Genomic DNA, 19,243 nt, shown 5'->3' with positions numbered 1-19,243 from the left:
CAGCGCTAGAAGTGAACTGTCAGACGCTTAGATGCAGGACCTTCGCTTTTAAGAAAATGTTTCATGTAAAAAAATCGAAAAGTTTCATGTAAAAAATTTTGGTTTCTTTGCCGGACTCATTTTATTTCATAAAAAAGCGTTTGGCATAACAAAAAAATGTTTTTTATATGAAACTTTGGAAAAAATTGTTTTTGGGATAGTAATATATTAAGTACTTTTACTATTACATGTAATGGGAAAAGTAATAGTAATAGGATCTGTAATAGGATAAATGTAATGGCTATTACATGTAATAGTAATAGTAATAAGTAATGGGCATTACAATTTTTTACTTCTACATCTATATCTATAATATATGATATATTGCATAATTTTATACGGAGTCAAGACAAAATATAGTGGCGACCATCCTGAACCCATTTCCACATGTAAAAGTTTATATTTTATACCGGGAATATAACTAAGTCATTCAAATACAGTCACAGTTGAACACTAAATTAATTAGAAACAGAATTCCTCCTCCTCCTTCTTCAATTTGGCTTTTTTGACATTGCGATCCCGGTAAAGTGATACGATCAAAATTTGTCTCATCCAGATGTAGCAAGTTTGTGCCAGATTCAGAAATATATAGCCAATTCGTGTGTAATTCGTCAAAAGAAAACTTATTGGTTTAAAATGTGTTTTTTTTTCAATTTCACAATTTATTTCATGATCTTTCTACGTGTAATTTAGTATTATTCTACTACGATTGAAAAAAACAAAATAGTATTCATTTGTAGGTTATTTTTTCCAGTTCAGGGAAAAGCTAGCTAAACTGGGATCGCGCATTCTCCATTTAAAAATCATTATTCGAATGCAACATCTTTCGTCAATAACTTAATTAAAAACTTATTCAACACGCGCGATAGGCGTTAAAATTCAAATAAGAAGTAATGAATATAGTTGTTTTGTGTTTTTATTTATTTATTTTGATGTTTTATCGTCGGCTGGAAAATGTTTACAAACCAAAAACTCCCTTTTTCAGTAATCTATGTCAACTTTGATTTGATTTGATTTTAAATCTGGGCTCTCATCGATTATATAGGAGTAGTTAACTACGGTGTGTCGATATTTTGAATTAATGGCAAAATACAGCAACACTATTCTAGGTCGTCATCGATATCTTCGGTGATTATATTTCGAGGAGCACTCTCTTCTGCTGCGGCTGCCTTATTGCCGTATTCTCTCATTCGTTGAATTAACAGGGTGAACACTTGTGATGGCAACGTTTGTTGAAGTACCTAAAACAAAGATAAGGAATGGGTTAAATGTGTTTTGTTTTTGATTTTACTTTCGTTAGTAGAAAGTGTCATGGTACTTACTTGCAAAAGTTGCGTGGGTTGACCGCAAACAACAACTGCATTTGCTAAATGAGTTACACCTTGTTCAATGTCGCCGCTCGAAATAAGCGCTTCACCGGCCTGAATTTCTTGCAGAAAGAATCTAAATGATGGCAAAGCAATGGGCGATTTCATCAATTAATGAATTGTTTTGGAATTGTTTTCGCGTGGAGTATATTTTTATTCCCTAATGGCACACAAACACGTACGCATCGTACAAGGTCATTTTTATTATGATTACCAGTGAATAAGGATAATAAAGCGTGAAGGTCACAAATGTGTGCGTGTGTGTGAGTCTACCTTCATTCAAAGAAAAAATCGTTACTGCCGCCTTCAACGAACTGAACTCATGGAACAAATGACACGTAAAAAGTGCAAACAGGGTGTGTAGTATCCAATTTCAGTTAGAATATGTTTTTTTTCGCATATCAATTATTATTATTGATAAAAAATAGTATGCAATTTTGATTAAATTCATATTCCAAATATACCGTTGAGTTATTTCCTTATTTCACACTTTGAATTTCGCTTGTGCGCAATGTACAATGTTTAAATGTGTTACTGTTGTCGTTGTTGTTGTTGTTGTTGTTGTTGTCGTTCTGGTGGCACCAATTGATTTCATTTCTTATTTGGAATGTTCAATTATTTTTCTTTGTCATAACCTCAAAATCATATGAGAATAAACAAGAATAAACACGGTTGCACTTAAGCTACAGATCAACCGTTTTCAAATCGAACACCAACTAAAAAATATGCAAAGACCGTGTTCACCAAAACTAATAATGTTAATGGTATTTACCTTTGAACAGCTTCATGATCATTCAAATTCGGCAATTCGGTCCGTGACCCTGAATTTCCGATTTTGCGCTGACGAGTGCGACGTCTTCCTGTACGATGTTTTCCAATGGATAACGAAACGAATATGCCCCAAAAAATTAAAAAGAAAATAAAATATATTCACTAAAGATACTAAAAATGCATGAACGATGACAACATTGGCGGGCAGGAAGTCGCAAGAACTGAATAAATTACATAATTTAATGAAATGTGTACTCACGTTCGCGAATTTTTTTCTTATATTCTGGATCACTACGACGCTTTTTATCAAAGTAAATGCAATAGCTGAGGAATATTGTACCAGCAATGCCAGCCGCTATGCCCAGTGTGGTTCGTGATATATCCAAATTCATTTTGTTTTTACTTCTTTGTTTGATCGATTGATGGTTTATTACTTTCCTCACAACCCGTGCTCAATCTCCGTGTGTGTGATTAACGTAAAATGGGAAACTAACCGCGGATAGAATGACCAAAAAAAGGAAATAAAAATTCCAATTGAAAAGGAAAAAACAAACAACGGATATATTGAATATCCTAGTATTATCCTGGAGAAGGAAAATGAAGAAAAATCCAAAAATGAAGTCACACGAATTTTTAGTGGCACACACAACGAACAACGCATGCACACTGTCAATCATGACATTTGCCTTAGAACAAGAATCGTTTCAAAAATGCTATTTGAAAATGTGGATTTTGAAGTATGCATGCAATAGACGGCTTACAGAATAATACATTTTTTTGTTAATACCTAGACGTTTTTGTGAAAAAGAATTTTGAGAGAGTTTTAAACTGATATTATATGTACAAATTTATAGAGTTTTCTGAATAAAATAAGGAAAATATATAATAAAATGGCAATTTTCTAGTAACGCCATCTTACAGATCAAGAACACAAATCCATTTGACATATGGAATGTATAGTTTGGCGCCAACATTGACAGTTCAATGTTTGTATGCTTTAAAATCACATCGAATTTGGCAGCTTCTTTGAAGATTCTATCTACAAACAGACGTGATGAATTCATTTTCACAGGTAATGTTTATGTTTAATACGTGTCCGAAATATAAATCATATTCAAAGCATAAATCGAAATTCTTAAATTTTCAGGGTATTTTCGTGTTCAAAAATGGTTATTTGCATGGCAAACCGGATAGAAAAAGGAAATCAAAATTTCCCATTCCACAAAGCACATTCAATTGTGATGAAAATGCACGACACTGGAACGAGGAATTTGAACGTACTTGGGGTTACATACAGTCACGAATTGATGTACATATTTACATTATATACTTGATGGTTTCTAATCAATTATTCAAACTATTTTGTACATATTACAGGAGATTCAAGCAAATAACAATGATGGCCATTTGATGGAGCTGTGTGATTTCGTGACAAAAAGTTGGTCCTCCGCAAATGTTGCAGCCGAAAAAAATGGGTCCGATATGACACTTTTACGTGTTGCCGCACTTTTGACTGGCATTAACAAACCAGATCATCATCAGTATTTCAGACTTCTGTCAAACACACTGAACAAAAAGAAAATTGCTCGAACCGTTTTTCTACCAGCCAGAGATTGTCCAAATGTTCGTACTGCTATTGAAACCTTAGTTTCATGCTTGCTGAGCAATGGTCGAAAACATAACTATCGCGACGAAGGTGATGTGGTGAGTTTCATGGGACTTTCACATTTTCAAACTAATTAATAAATGTGAATTTTCCCAGATTGCAGCCGGTGATAACAGTTTGGTTTTTGGTTCTGATGAGAGTGGGACATCAGACATTGAGATGGAGGTGAATGCTGAAGATGATGATGAACCACCGGTGAAATTACGAAGAAGCCAATACACACTGGATGTGCTACAATCGTGGTACGATACAAAATTTGCCGCTGAATCCGTGGATGCCATACCGCAATTGGCGATAATCATGCCGAATTTCGAAGAATTCAAACCAAATGTGATCAAGGATTTGATACGGATTTTAAGGTATGTATGAATGTAAGAATCGGGAATAATATGCAAAAACAATCACAATCGAATTCTCTTTCGTTTCAGCAATCATTGCAAGCGATTACCCTTTGTTCTGATATTGGGGGTAGCAACGTCAACCACAGCTTTGCTGAATACACTGTCTTTTAATGAAACAACACGTATTAAGCTGCGCGTATTCTCCGGACAGCCGCCCAACCAAATTCTTGACCAAATTTTCGACGACGTCATTCTAACACCAAAATGTCCATTCCAACTAGCTAGTAACGTGCTCGACTACCTGAAAAGTGTGTTTATTTTCTATGATTTGACTGCGAAGAATTTCCTTAGGTCGACTCGCTATTGTCTTCTCGATCAATATTCACGTGGAAATGCATACGCTGTTTGTGCAACTACATTCAAACAAGCTCAAAAGAACATTTCTCGTCTAAAGCACAACGATTTTGAAACGATACGACGGCTACCGTCATTCCGACCTTACGTGGATTCAATGAAAAATCCCGCTCACGTATTGGCCATTTTTGAAGACGATGATTTCCTTCGAACACAGCTCTTCGATATAGTCCAAAATATTTATACGTTTTTCGCTAAATTTCATGGTTACATTCGACTTTTGTGGATTCTAGTAAAAGATTTGCCAAAATCACCATTGGGCAAACGACTAAGTGACATTTACATGTATTGTCATATGTCGAAGAAAAGTGTCACCACAACGGAAGAATTTGAAAAATGTTGGCAACTTTTAAGCCTGATGTCCAAGGATGAGTTTACAGAGCTATTGGAAAAGTGTTACATGGCTTTTGAAATCTACGAAAAAGATCATTGCAATGACAAGACAATCGATGAGATAGTTCTGCGTGATGCACAGGATGCCTTTGATGGAACATCAACTAAATTAAGGAACCTAATCGATGAACTGAAACAAGACCATCAATCAACTGAACGACAGGTAACACAACCTTCCGAACCAAAAATTTTCGGAAATCGGACAGCATTCTATGCAAATATGAAACAACAACATAAAAATACGATGTCCGAGACTAGCCAGATTATTCGAAAAATTTTGGACTTTTTTCGTGTTGATGTGGTTGAAAGGTATTTGCCACCACAGAGTCAAGCTCCGCCATTGCTTGAACTATTTGTTTACTCTGACTATGATCAAATTCGATCACATCTTCGTGGCACGCCTCGCAGTGCTATTCACAAAGTTTTAACTGATCCACATGCTTATATACAGGTATTTTCACGTCATACTGTAGCCATTTTTCATGTACATGTCATTTAATGTGTATGTTTAATTTCAGTGCAAATGCTGTGCGATAGAAAATACACAATCAAATCAACTGTTACCAACAATGCCAGACAATTCTATTGCCTATGGGTTACTGCTTGAAAGTGGACAACAAGTCAATATTTATGATTGGATGAGCGCATTCAACGCTATCGTTGGTGATCATAGTGCAGAAACTCCAGATGACGATGAAAATATTCCACCAGAAATTCAGTAAGTATCTATGAATTGAACATGATTCGTATAGGCTTTTATTGATCACTGCATTTTGTTTTTAACACCAAATTTCTACGAATTCAGAGCGAAATTCACTCGGGCAAGAGCTGAGCTACATTTCATGGGCTTTACCAAAAATTCGAAGCGAAAGACTGATCACGTAACGCGAACCACATGGTGAAACAACATAAATTCCCTGAAGGATTAATTTTTATATTTGTTTTTCATGCAGAGTGTCAACATTTCAAATCACATTCAAATTCATCAAATAAAAGTTATCTTTTTTTGTATTTAAATCAATATTTTATTTGTATACGGACGATAGCAGTCCGACAAGTGATATTCAGTAAATGACTGTCGAAAAAAAGTGATAAAGTCGAAATAGGTTCGATTTTCTAAGAACACCGCTTGACTTTCGGCATGGTACATAATAATTGAAAACAAAACCGCAGATCGTCGCTTCACTCATTCTTTATGTTATTAAAAATTGAGTGTTTCAATAAATTTGATGTTCCCATCAAATTATTCATCGATACAGATTTACATTTTCGATATGTTATTAATATGTTATTGCCCGACATATTTATCATTATGTTATGTTGGGATTTTTTTTATCTTAATAACGTTATTAAGATTCAGCATAATAATAACATAATATGTTATGCGTTATATCGGGTGTTATCTTAAAAAATCCTAAGATTCGGCGGTAATAACATTTTATTAACTATAATAATAACATATTATTAAGATGGATTTATTAACTCAATTAATAACATATTATTAAGATGCAATCTTAATAACGCTTTTTTCGCGCATTCTTTTCCCTAGCTGGAGAGAAAAAAAGCACTGGATTTTTTTTTTCACTACGGGTATACAGTGTATGGTGTACGCACCTATAACAATGCAGACAAAATATGGTAAATTGATCCTTTCAAGGTCGGGACTGGCGATTTCCTAAATTTAATGGTTAAGTTCAATACATGATAATTCCGTTTCAAAGAGTCATTTTAATTTCATTGCAACAGTGCAAAAATTCATGTGTGTACTCTGCAGTGAAAAAACAACTTGTCAGTGCTCCGGTGGAAAAAATGCGCGAAAAACGCGTTATTAAAATTGTATCTTAATAATATGTTATTATTTTTTTTATTTTTTTTATTTTTATTAAACACCGCCAAGCTCTGGCTGAATATAATGTGGGTTTTGTTAGAGGTTTGGTCGGAAAAGAGTGCAAGACTGTTACAATTTTTATAAATGATGAACAATGGTAGCAGCATCTTTCGATAACTTTCAGTTCTCACCTCGTTAAAAACCTGGCTCTTTTCGTAAATTATGAGGTAATCACAAAAGTAGGAACATGAAAACGAAAGCAGTCATACAACCAAGATGGAAATGCTCATAGTAGTCTATAGCAAACGGTCCAGGATAACCTTTGGTAAACGTTTCCAAAGGGACAAAGGCTATGTGAAGCGTTAATTGTTACGCGTTAAATTTGAGACTTTGAGACTGCAAAAGTCGTCCGATAGATAAATTGATGAGAAGTTTTACGTCGGTTACGGCAGATCCATGTTGATTGCAGAGTGCATTGAGTTGACATGGACCATGATTTGAAACGTAACTAGATCATTTGATGCTAAATGGCAAATAATTCAAAATTGACCTCAAAGATAAGAATATTAACTCGCCAACTCGTGGATGGCTAAACAAAGCACAAAATCAAAAAAATAAAAATTTACAATAAATAAGTGTAAACATCACAGATAAGTATCATCCTTTCAATACACATAAAAGAATGTATGGAAAAAATTCGTCAGACTTTAATTATTGATTTTGCTGTGTGATCCGTGTGAGATGAGTTGACTTCCACGTGGGTGGTCGGAACCTGGGACAGCCCCGCTCATGTTTGTTGCAATCAGAAGCAACCAAATGGCACCCGGGCAGTATGCTTTGTCCTTGGGAATTCGTCCGCTTGGGATCATGGATCGGGTTTAACGGCAACATGAAAATCGAAATTTCATCATTAATGTGGGCAGTATCAAGGTGTTCTCGTAGAGAACATATACAAAAAAATGAGGTTACCTGGATGAAAAATTGACTAGGCGGCCAGGTAGTCATTTGAGTTTGCAAAGCGATCCAAAAGTGGTGTCCGTCATTTTACGAACCGATGATGCAAAATTTGTCTTTGAGGTCGCTGCTGTGAACAGTTCCGGCACCATGTTCGCCATTTTGCACATTTGACGAACTGGAGCCTCGCGCACCAACTTCATGTGCTTGTCATTGACCTTGAATTGTTCACTGTGCCTCAACGAACGGCCATGATGAAAAGAGACTTGGTCTCTAACTGTTGGACAGTTAGCGTTACCGTTGATGATGTCGTAGAAGAACGTCAATGACGCGTCAGTTAATGAATCCATCTTGATAATATGATATTATTATAGTTAATAAAATATTATTACCGCCGAATCCTAGGATTTATTAAGATAATACCCGATATAACGCATAACATATTATGTTATTATTATGCTGAATCTTAATAACGTTATTATTATGTTATGTTGGACCAATATATCGGCCGTTATTATTATGTTATTAAGTATAGTTAATAATATGTTATTGCCTGTAAATCTGTATTCATCGAAGCACTACATGGAATGTAGTTTCATTCGGAGCATACATTTCTTCATTTTATGAAAATTATTAGAACTAATATCAAGTATGTTCGATTCGGACTCTATTTTTTCTGAAGATGTTAAAATCGACGATGTCATGGTGGAAATTGTTAATTCACGTAATTCAGTCAAGAAGGGAAAAATGAAAGTTCAAGTACCAATAAAACAAAAATTATTAATAATATTGATATTATAAATAATAATAAATCAATCTTTTGAATAAAATTATAATTTATATTATATAGTATATTATATTGTAATCTTTAATAATGCGTTTTATGTGGATTGTACATTATTTCACATTGGGAATTAAAAAGATGCGAAATGGCAATATGATGTGAACCTAGAACTATGTATTTATTTCTTTGTAGAAATATCGACAGTTTCTGAGTGTTTCAACACATTGTCCATTGTATATATATATATATATATATCGAATTGGTATTTTACGGGAAAATGACATGTTTTTCATAGTACACAGAATATGGATTTTCTAGAGTTCTTAAATAATACCCAAATTGAAAGAGAGTATTTCTGCAACACAATTTGCCTTCCATTTATTTAACCGTCATCGCCATTAAACTCTGCCATCTGTTGTAAATTCCAAAGGAACTCAATGACAAATTGCACTGTAACGATATACAACGGCAACACGCCATTTTTTGTATTAATGTGTGCTGACGTTTAGCGACGTGTAAACTTTCATTTCAATCACCCAAGACATTAAATGTTAGACGTGGAGAAGTTCATTACAATTCAGTCGGTCAAATACAACTCGTCGGGCCATTTTCGTGTGCACATCTCAAATAAGTTGAAGTGTTTTTTTCCTCGTTGCAATAAAAGATAAAACAATAAATCAAAATGGTAAGATATCTATCGAGTTTTAAGAAAATGTTGTAAAACAGTTGATTAAATTTAAAAAAAATCATGCATTTTATGGTAAAATTAAATGAAAATTTTGTTTGGTGCGGTAAACACACACTGAAAGTTATATCGAAAGTTATTCATTTACATTGAAATGCATTCAAATAATAAAAAGATCTTCCAAATGTACATTAAAATATTGATAAATTTGGTGATGTTAACTTGTATTTTTGCTCTATTTCGTTGTGAATATATAGCCAGCTCCAGCAAGTTCAACAGCAGTCGGTAGTGGAACCCGTTCACCAAGCAAATTGGCCAGTCCACGTTCAAGTGCCGGTGGTTCAAGTAATTTGAAACAACGTAAGACAACAACAGCAACAGCAGCTCGTAATCGCACCACTGGCACATCATCAGGTGGTATGTGGCGTTTCTACACAGACGATTCACCAGGCTACAAAGTTGGACCAGTCCCAGTCTTAGTTATGTCACTGTTGTTCATTGCATCCGTTTTCATGTTACACATCTGGGGAAAATACACTCGCTCATAAGCGTCATCGACTAACCAGCACACCTAAATCTGATTTTTACTCTTAAATAGCAAATATCACAACCATCTTAAATTGGCATACAATTCACGTCTAAACTTAAAGAGAAACAAAATGAAATCTACCCAAGTCAAATGGAATTCTCTCCTACGGAGAACTGAAGCAATCATCAGCATTGAACCTCGTTTGAATCAACTATACTTTCCGAAATTGTTGCTTACTTCCATTCCAATTCATGAATATTCATCGACTTCTATAACAACAACAAAAAACGAAAAAAAATTCAAATAAAAGAAAATTGTATTTATTTACGTGTAAAAAGTGATAGACGCAAATAAATTTTGTACGAAAACTATGTCAATGTATTCCGTATTGTTCTTTGATTTTACAATTGGTGGGTGACACAGAGGAACCCATTTTCAATTCCTAGGTATTGAAAGAAATTTGATTGTTTTTGATTGTTTGCATTTATTTAAAAGATATTTTCAATGAGGTTAACTATCACGCTTAAGAGCAACATTGTTTATGTTCATGAATTCAACAAAACAAAAATAACTGGAAGCGGACACATTTTAAAGGGATGAAAAATATAGGAAAAAAATTCTTATCCGATTTTGACTCTTTCCAATTTGTTCAAAATAATTATCCATTTGAATGTTTGAGTGGTTAACTAATAGTCACAGAACTCAATAGGAATTTAGCAGATCGTTGCAAAACGTCTGCCTGAGTGAGGGAATTCATTGTATAGGACAGCACTCTATAGCAGGCAATTTGCAGTCTCTGGAATTTATTGCTAGTGCTTTTAAGTCATTGTAACTATTCTATTCATTAATCGGAATTTCATTCCAATGCTTTTCCAACTATGGCTCATTAAAACATAGAAATAGGCTAAATAATACATAATAAAACTTCCATCAAGAGAGAACTACTTAACATTCATACATTATGTCGAAAAAATTGCTTGGTGCCGCCACCTAGTGAATGAGTTTACCAAGCAGCTAATTTAAAGGCATTTAAATGAGTAGCAAATGATATTGCGATATAAAAATTGTTCTGAATTTGTACATGAAATTCAATCGAATTTTTGCTTGGATCCATCGGCTTTGTTCGCACGTTATCACTATCAATGGGCATATCAATGTTTACACGGAATAAAAATTGCGGTCGATTTTGGATTTAATTGTTGGTTTTGTGAATGGTGAAAACCATGCTATCGAAAATCGCCCAAAAACTGATTGGATGCTCTTCCAACGTGATTTCTTCACCCAGCTGGCTTCCTCTTTTTTTAACTGCTCGATACCCTATAAGATTTGAAACGGAATTCTGCTAGTTAGTATACTGGCTAAACATTTGACTTGAATGAACGCAAAATACCAACCGTCTCATCATTCCAAATGGCGTTGATTTGTGTTCCAAGCATTATTAGTGTAAATACAGCAAATAATAATGCTTCGAATGTCAAAAATAGTAATAGAATGACGGTAGCTGGCGGCGAAAAGAATGAGCACTGCTTCCATTCATTCTTGATACACAACGCAAATTGATTAACAGCTAGAAACATTGCATGACCCGATATCATGGCGATATAAAACTGGATAAAATAAAATTTTGGAGAATGTGTAAAAAAAATCTCGATTTTTATACGGTACTAAATTGTTTGTATCATGAATAGCTTACCGTAAAAAGAACGAAATACTTCTGGTTATTTTCACCAACGCAGTTATTCACCCAGGCTGTAAATGATATAGTCGAGTAATCGCCTTATTAATATGAAATATTTTTTGCTCATATTCTTTATAATTATATGAAATTCCCCAATTTCCGGAACAAAATTAGTTTGTATTACTTACGACAGTGATGGTCCATTTTTCGGATGCATCTTTGGCAGACCGAACAATGATGAGCTCGCTCTGGTTTGATGCTGCAGCACTTTGGACATTTGAAGAACACTTGTCCTTCTTTAAAACCTAATTGTTGAATCATTTCTTTAGTGGCATTACCTTTTGGCACCGCACCCTATAATTAAGACCAAATTCAATTAGGACACACTCATCTTTTTGAAGCCGTATTATGTGTTTTTCATACGTACTGGATCTGAAAACATGGTTCGAATATGCGATGCATACGCTAAAAATGCCAACATATTGAAAATAATCATATTAATGGTGCTGTAGACAGGATATGGACTGGGCAATATTATGACAACCATCACCACAAACTCGGCATACAGAATCAGCAGCCAAGTCATTACCGCACATATTATGCCACATATATCCTACAAACAATGGAAGACAAAAACAATGAAGAAGAAGACGAAGAACACCGATCATTATCTATCCAAATTATTAGTGTAAATGGTCGTTCGAATGTTGTTTACGTGCCAATTGCTACTTACCTGAACACACCAAGCTCGCCCGCCACAGCATCGGTTATGCATATCTTTACCATAGAAGAGTTTATACTCATAATCCATATCACAAATACAATTGATTTCTATCTAAACATCAACAAACCACCTTGGCTATTTCATAGTTTAACGCCTTTTTTCGCACTAAATTGTATTTATATGCACCGCAAAAGTATAGATTATTACAGCGCCTTTTCAAAACAATTATCAAATGTTTACAGTTTATTGCCGTCAAAATATCGCACACGTTTTCAAATCATCACTTCAGTCTTAATGGTGGTATAGGTTGCGATCTTTGTATTAAGCTTCAACGTTTCAATTTCTGCAGCCCAACCAAAAGAAAAAAAAAACATTAACAAAAACACATTAGTCTAGACACAGAGAGAGGTAGATGGAAATATAGACGACTGCTTCCGGATAATGGTAAGTAAACTGCAATTACGACTAATCGAAAGAAGTAAAATTCAACATGGTCTTGCCTGTTTCACCGTACTCTGAATAATTCAATTAGCTTAAGACATCAAAGTATGTCAAATGGTTCAATGTCTTAAACTAATTAATGAACAATCGATGTGTGAATGGTATAAAATTTTATATTTGCATCTCGGTCCCGTTGCACTTGAGCAAACGATAATTGTAAGGTCGACTCGAGTGCAAACAATTTCCAAGTGGAAAATATAAGATATCAGTATGTGCTCAGTTCATTCACTTACCATTCGTACCATGTATACAAAGAACGGTATTTCATTCATCAAGTTCTCAGCGACTCACAACAAATGCACAAACAAATTGGAAAACAAAGATCTATTAATTTTTGAACACACACTCAATTTATTTGTTCTCTTTTCTTCTTTATCAATCTGTTAAACAACCTCTTACGTCTTGCAATTTGATTTTCGATCAAAGAAAGTGGGAAAAAGTATGCAGGAAAGAAATGAACAGTACGAGTCGAGTAATGTTCATAAAATTGCAAATCCATAAAATTGGTGTTGGTTTGACAGTTTGACAGCGCTTTTTCGTTCACGCTCACACTCCTCTGTGTCGACTCATGAATGCGAGCAGCAGATATACATTTGGATATATGTATGACAAAACGAGACATACTCTATTGGAATATGGCTTGAGTGCGCTGTGTCCATGTGTTTGTATGAGACTTACATTGGTGTGCGATCACGCGAGCTGCCTATTTACACGCAAAAGAAATATTTGTTTTTGTTTTTGAATGAGAGGACATTGTATCGTATTTTACGGACGATTTATACGTTGTATACATTTCTTTAATTTCATTTTCACCTTAATTCATCTAAGGTTACAAGCACCACCGGAGTGTTGGAAAAATAGTTTTTACATTACAATCTATGCCCATCCTTATTTTTCGATTGAATTCCAAATGTAATTGAATTTTAAAAAAACAGTCTCCCGAAACAACCGAATCACCCAATTTTATGATATAAAGCTAAGCCTAAGATGGTTGTAATTTGGCTGCCGGTTGAAGAAGAACAATGATTGCAGCAATCGATGATATCACTCCCAGCAATCCAACCGTTCGCGGTTTAAGTTTTGTGTATCCAAGAGCTGTCAACGGTATGAAAATATCACACAAATTCTTGGTGGTGTCGATGAAGATGGCTCGATTCTCATATGTATATGCATACATTTGATGTGAAGCTTTTGTTAAATCCCTTTTTGATAATGTCGAAATGTTTGTGTTTGTATCAAAAATCCAGCGGTAGAGTGTTTGTTTGTTTCGCCCATTTCCCGCGTTCAACGTTCGATCGATGAGCCTTGATAATTCGTAGATGTCACGACATAAGTTAACTACGATTGACACAAACCAATATTTGTTGGCTGTGTCATTCCATTTTTTGGCATCAATTGATTTAGCTAGGCCCGAACGAGACAGCCACAGAATGTGATCAGCATACAAATACAGGGCCTGAGCAATTTTGCTAAGCGTCAGCGTTAACCGAATAGTCACGTTTGTATGGTGGATTGTCCGTTGAGCCGCATACATTAAATCAATACATTTTCCAAATCGCAACACTAATAAATAAAAATTTGATGGAATTTTAGAAAATTGACAGAATCGATGAGGAACAGAACGTTTGGTTGTTTTTACGTTTTCGAAATGAGCTGAGGAGGTATTCCAGTGTCTTTAGTTTGTCTATCAATTCAGAATTCCATGGACGGACTCGCATACCATCCCAAAGGGCACGACACGCATACTGTATTAATCTAAATGCCAAAATAGAGATAGGTACCATTTTTTTTATAGGAAACCCCATTCCAGATCATAATTTCCCATAATTATTTACCTCGCCACTTTATCTCGACCATCACTTTGTGTGTTCAGCCGAACCAATTTATCTAAATATAATTCCATATTGGAAGAAAAATATATATTTCCGTTATTGGGAATTAAAATTTGGGTGTATTTTTGATCACGACGCAATTTCGTCTCCTTTGCACTTTGAATATCTCCTGAGTACCAAAACAATAATTTGATATTCTAGAGGTGTTTTGACACTTGCTATTCGTATTCGTTCAATCGAACACACACAATTACAACATCATTTGTTATTTGCGCGTTTGTTTGTGTATGTGTGTCAGACTATGTACACTATGTCAAAACAGTCAACGTTGCTATGTTGGCGCATGCGTGTCGATTAGTTTTGTTTTTGCCCGTTGCTTTTACTCTCTTCTATTGTATGATAAGTACCTGTTTTGACGTTTTCCAATGAGCTAAATCAAATATTCCATTTTAAACGCATTCAAAATTCATTGAAATCCATTTATTATTTTGGTAATATTCAATACCAAAACGAAAGCAGATATAACAACTTTCAACAATAAGTCAACGATTTAAACATCAAAATTTTCTTGTTTTTCACTAAATTTGTTCAATCAAGACTGAAACCTTACGATGGCTGTAAGTATAATACTATATTGCATGAAGTTATTGAATTTCGACTAATATCGTGAATTTTTAGCCACAGAAAGGGAAGCAAGGGACTAAAGGTGCCAAACAGATTGTCGAAGAAAATTCGGCAACATTGAAGTTTTACCAATACATGGCCGCCGGTTCGACGACCATTTTTTTCATAATTAATTTTCTATTTTTTGAATTCACCGGAATAGTATCGGTAGGTGTTCAGTTTTGTTTTGGATATTTTAAACACTGTCCACTGTTTGGTTAATTGAATATTTTCATGTTTCACAGTCGATGGCATTTATTTCGGTTGCAATCATGCTTGGCTCTTATCAATTTATGGCATTTATGTCAAAAGCAAAGTATTCGGAGAGCGGAATGCTGCTAGACAGTGGCAGTGATTTGAACATGGAGGGTGGAATAGCGGAGTAAGTGTAAAATATGATTGCTTAAACTCTCGCAGAAACAAAATCAAAACTAATCACTAAACACCATTGTTTTTCTCCATTAGGAATGTCAAAGATTTAATTATTTTAACGAGTGGTACACAAGTGCTGTCGCTGATATCGAATTGGTTTTGGATTTTGTTGTTGCTCGCTCCAGTTCGTGCAATTTGGATGCTTTGGGGTTCAGTGATCAAACCATGGTTAAGTCAACGTAACGAGCAACCCGAAGTCGATGAAAAAAAGCAGAAAAAGCTTGAACGAAAAATGAAACGGGAACAAAAGTTCAGATGAATTTTTTTCACAATAATAGTTTAATTGTGTGAATGCCTTCGAGAAAAAAAGACATAATTGTGTGCGATTAAATCACTATGTTTGAATGTATCAATTGCAATAAAAAAAAAATGAGTGGGATTTTGACGAAAAGAAAATTTCAGTTAAATAGAAACAAACCAAGGGACAGATGAGAACTAAATGTATTGCTATTTATTTTTTTTATGAAATCGATAATAAAAAGGAAAAATGTGCAACAATTTGATTTTTATTAGCTCTCTTGAGAGCAATGAATCTAAACATACAAATTTAGCGAGTATGAGCTATTTATAATGTCAGGCGAATGAATTATAATAATAGTAAGGAAATGCACTGTTTGTGATGCAACATCATGTTCATGGCAATTTCACTATTTGTACCGGCATTTCATTTTGCCGGGTACAAAACATGCAGTTGAACGAAACTGAAACCGATCCGAAAATGTTGAAAGATATTTATTTAAAATAATATTCAAAACCGTAGACGGTGGAATCCGGCAAGCAAATGCTTCATCTTCATCATCAGGGACATGGGACTGACTACAAAAAATAATGAAGACAAACATTGATGCTGATAAATCGATGATGTGTGATGTGTTCGCTCATCTAGCGGTCTATCCACGTCCAAATCCACACACAAACTACGGCTCGGAGAGAGAAATGAGCAGAGAGCGCAGTATTTAACACACACGCGCGTACATATGCATATTTTCATTTTCAGACCGGACTAGGGAAATATCATTACGTCTTCGCTTATTTTTAGACTAAGTTCAGTGTGTATCATTTTTCCTGTCGAGACGCACACACCGAACGAGATATAGAGAATTAATAAGCACACAGAATTTTCATCAACCTTTCAAATTGTTCGAACCAAATAATAATAATTAATTTCTCAAATTTTCGTATCTTATCGCGATATTTTTCTTGCTCGAATCGACTTTTGTTCTTTTTTTTCCGATACCGAATCTAATAACTCAGTGGACAATGTGACTCTTACTCCAAGCAGACTGCAACCGAAACATGTGAAAACGGACAACCAATTTGAGGCGATAGTACAATTTTGATAGGAAGAATCAAGCAAAAGCGATCCATACAATATTTTCAAAATATATATTTATTTCTAGCTTAATTTTGGTATGTTGAGTGACTTTGATTTGTTTACACAAATCTGATAATAGTTTTAAACATTTGTAGCATTGTGATCAGTTTTAAAGAGTTATTAAATCCAAATCGAATCGAATAGAAAATATATAAATCAATTTGAATTTCGAACTAATTTCGGAGCAATTGTTGCTTTCTCGCGTTATATAGCGCGCGCGTGTGTGCGTGTGTGCGTTTGTGCGGTAGTGCGTCGTAATATCGCATTTTTGATCGATTTGATGGTATTCATCATTGATCGAAAACGGCAAAGTGATCGTAGTGATTAACGCAAGTCAACGACTTTTGTCAAGATAGATCGACACATCTGACAAAGTAGCAGTTTGGAACACACCATACGATATATATGACTCACACTGAACGATGGATAATGGTTTGTACATCAAGCATTTACCTACATTCCCCAGGTTCATGTTCTTCATATGAGCGTACAAATTACGCAATTCAATAAAGGTCCTGTTGCATTCGTTTTTAGGAAATAATTGATGCGAGCAAGCACTGTTTAATTGGATTCTTTTTCGGTGCTTCACTAATACCCTAATTGACATTGAAAATTCCGAATTTCATGACTTAATAGAAAGAAGAAGAAAAAAGTGATTTATACTTTACGCTAATTTACTGCTTTCGACATCGTAACAAAGAAGAAAATGGATTAACACCGCTAAATTCTTGAATATTCATCAAACAAAAGCAAATACAATGTAACGTGTTTGGATTTGCATGAAGAATTCCAAATTAAAACCACAGTAACACAACATAATACGGTAAAAACATGACGACGCTTGATAAAGGCGCCTTACACATTGAGAATTCTAAATCGAAATTTTCACGTAAATTTATCACCAAGTCAATTGATCAAACATTGTTATTCAGGCGCGAGTTGAAATGTATATATCACATCGACGCAATAGTACAGACATTTGAAGATATTTCCTCAATTCAATATGTTCTTAAACAAAAACGAAACGAAAAAGGTCTTGACTTTTCCAGATGCGTGTTTATTTTCGAAATCAGCCATAGATTTTTGCCAGCCGACCATTTTAACTGTATGGTTTTTTTGTTCGTTTTTGTTCTAATTATAGGAGAGTAAGCAAAGCGGTAAATGTTATTTTTGTAGCGATGAAGAAAAAAAAATTGAGGAAAAACAAAAACTAAATGAAAAAGACAGACAACAAATACGTATACAGGGCCAAGAGTTGTAGTTAACATTATTGGCAAAAAGTGGAAAGTGAAAAATTTGAACTGCAGACTCTGCCATGATCAATGTATTCTTGTGTGCATTTGACTGATTTTCTGATTTATGAACATCGAGACTGAATGTTGCATCTGTCGAGTCACTATTTGCGAAACGAATGGGCTTGTAGTAAATATTAGTTGGGCTATTTATATACAATAATTTCGTCTATCTGTCTGCATTGCAGCTTTATTGAAAATGGACCGAAATGCTAAATTCACTCGACGTGTTCTGACTCGTCGTTATTTAAACAGTGTTACAGTTATGTACCAGGAAGTGAACATTATATGAACCACTGCGAATAAATTCATCACCTAATAATTTTACTAATAAACACAAAACTTGAATGGTTTGCATACATAAGCAATTGAGAGATTCTTGTTTTTTCGTGAATTTCAAGATGATTTTGCGCTTGAAACATCGAACATAGTTTTTTTTTCATCTAACTGACTCAAACTGGCTCTTGCTAGTAGTTTCACCAAGCTTTGAACTTATTTTATATTGAACTATGCGTCCTAAAGTACAATAAAAATTCCTTGACGTCATAAACAATAGATTTTATACGGTTGAGATGTAAAGTAAGACATAGTCGCATGCTAGCAACGGGCTCTTGTTTGTGCTTTTATTTACCGCATTAGGACAATTTGTCAACTTTTCTGATGAATTTTAAATGGCAATAATTGAGATAAAGCCTCATAGATGGCACTAAAAGCTGAGAATGTGGAAATGTGTGTTTGGCTTAATCCGGGTTGTTTCATATACTCACATGCACAATTGATTGAAACTTTGGTAGTTGTGTATGAATCACAAGCGATTGGCTACACAAACTTCAGTGTCAGCTCCAAAATTTAGACCGTTCTCTATTTTTCTTTAAGAAATTAACAGTGCACAAACATATGACACCCATAGAATCAGACGTGTGCAAGGTCAAAAATTCTAGAGGGGGGTAAAATGATTTTGCCAGGGGGGGGGGG

At 34.7% G+C, this 19,243-nt stretch overlaps 7 protein-coding genes across 8 annotated transcripts in view; 4 read left to right on the top strand and 3 right to left on the bottom strand.

Moving 5' to 3' along the window:
* Positions 1 to 937: 937 nt before the first annotated feature.
* LOC129574230 (mitochondrial import receptor subunit TOM20 homolog) lies at positions 938 to 2,847 on the bottom strand. Its single transcript, XM_055455900.1, has 4 exons — positions 2,437 to 2,847; positions 2,179 to 2,266; positions 1,362 to 1,482; positions 938 to 1,280 (listed from the first exon to the last, which is right to left on the bottom strand). The coding sequence occupies exons 1-4, from the start codon at positions 2,567 to 2,569 to the stop codon at positions 1,140 to 1,142; spliced, it is 483 nt and encodes a 160-aa protein (XP_055311875.1). The 5' UTR covers positions 2,570 to 2,847; the 3' UTR covers positions 938 to 1,139.
* Positions 2,848 to 3,142: 295 nt separating this feature from the next.
* On the top strand, positions 3,143 to 6,008 carry LOC129574224 (origin recognition complex subunit 3). Its single transcript, XM_055455893.1, has 7 exons — positions 3,143 to 3,249; positions 3,325 to 3,486; positions 3,555 to 3,881; positions 3,940 to 4,202; positions 4,272 to 5,442; positions 5,510 to 5,709; positions 5,797 to 6,008. Exons 1-7 carry the CDS (start codon positions 3,232 to 3,234, stop codon positions 5,891 to 5,893), a joined length of 2,238 nt encoding a protein of 745 aa, XP_055311868.1. The 5' UTR covers positions 3,143 to 3,231; the 3' UTR covers positions 5,894 to 6,008.
* A 3,072-nt stretch (positions 6,009 to 9,080) lies between these two features.
* On the top strand, positions 9,081 to 10,152 carry LOC129574232 (protein transport protein Sec61 subunit beta). The gene is made up of 2 exons (XM_055455903.1): positions 9,081 to 9,242; positions 9,500 to 10,152. The coding sequence occupies exons 1-2, from the start codon at positions 9,240 to 9,242 to the stop codon at positions 9,788 to 9,790; spliced, it is 294 nt and encodes a 97-aa protein (XP_055311878.1). The 5' UTR covers positions 9,081 to 9,239; the 3' UTR covers positions 9,791 to 10,152.
* An 83-nt stretch (positions 10,153 to 10,235) lies between these two features.
* On the bottom strand, positions 10,236 to 13,206 carry LOC129574226 (palmitoyltransferase ZDHHC3). 2 transcript variants are annotated; one of them, XM_055455896.1, is made up of 8 exons: positions 13,067 to 13,206; positions 12,908 to 12,998; positions 12,183 to 12,516; positions 11,877 to 12,062; positions 11,638 to 11,803; positions 11,465 to 11,520; positions 11,166 to 11,378; positions 10,236 to 11,088 (listed from the first exon to the last, which is right to left on the bottom strand). In XM_055455896.1, the coding sequence occupies exons 3-8, from the start codon at positions 12,258 to 12,260 to the stop codon at positions 10,930 to 10,932; spliced, it is 858 nt and encodes a 285-aa protein (XP_055311871.1). In that variant the 5' UTR covers positions 12,261 to 12,516; positions 12,908 to 12,998; positions 13,067 to 13,206; the 3' UTR covers positions 10,236 to 10,929. The 2 variants fall into 2 exon arrangements, with proteins under 2 accessions (XP_055311871.1, XP_055311872.1); XM_055455897.1 differs by having other exon boundaries at positions 12,917 to 12,998.
* Positions 13,207 to 13,437: 231 nt separating this feature from the next.
* On the bottom strand, positions 13,438 to 14,755 carry LOC129574227 (peroxisomal membrane protein 11B). Its single transcript, XM_055455898.1, has 3 exons — positions 14,510 to 14,755; positions 14,314 to 14,429; positions 13,438 to 14,237 (listed from the first exon to the last, which is right to left on the bottom strand). Exons 1-3 carry the CDS (start codon positions 14,575 to 14,577, stop codon positions 13,657 to 13,659), a joined length of 765 nt encoding a protein of 254 aa, XP_055311873.1. The 5' UTR covers positions 14,578 to 14,755; the 3' UTR covers positions 13,438 to 13,656.
* Positions 14,756 to 14,830: 75 nt separating this feature from the next.
* On the top strand, positions 14,831 to 16,095 carry LOC129574229 (transmembrane protein 208). Its single transcript, XM_055455899.1, has 4 exons — positions 14,831 to 15,123; positions 15,185 to 15,337; positions 15,415 to 15,551; positions 15,635 to 16,095. The coding sequence occupies exons 1-4, from the start codon at positions 15,118 to 15,120 to the stop codon at positions 15,858 to 15,860; spliced, it is 522 nt and encodes a 173-aa protein (XP_055311874.1). The 5' UTR covers positions 14,831 to 15,117; the 3' UTR covers positions 15,861 to 16,095.
* Positions 16,096 to 16,638: 543 nt separating this feature from the next.
* The window catches only part of LOC129574147 (uncharacterized), a 73,486-nt gene continuing 70,881 nt past the window's right edge, over positions 16,639 to 19,243 (top strand). The window contains exon 1 of the mRNA XM_055455638.1: positions 16,639 to 17,408. Within this exon, the coding sequence (XP_055311613.1) occupies positions 17,399 to 17,408 (10 nt within the window). The 5' untranslated portion in view covers positions 16,639 to 17,398. The remainder of the gene's footprint in view (positions 17,409 to 19,243) is intronic.

Source organism: Sitodiplosis mosellana, unplaced genomic scaffold, assembly GCF_009176505.1.
Source record: "Sitodiplosis mosellana isolate CC-2019 unplaced genomic scaffold, AAFC_SMos_1.0 Smas_scaffold_6150, whole genome shotgun sequence".
Classification (NCBI taxonomy): Eukaryota; Metazoa; Arthropoda; class Insecta; order Diptera; family Cecidomyiidae; genus Sitodiplosis; species Sitodiplosis mosellana.
This window is presented reverse-complemented; position numbering and strand designations above follow the sequence as displayed.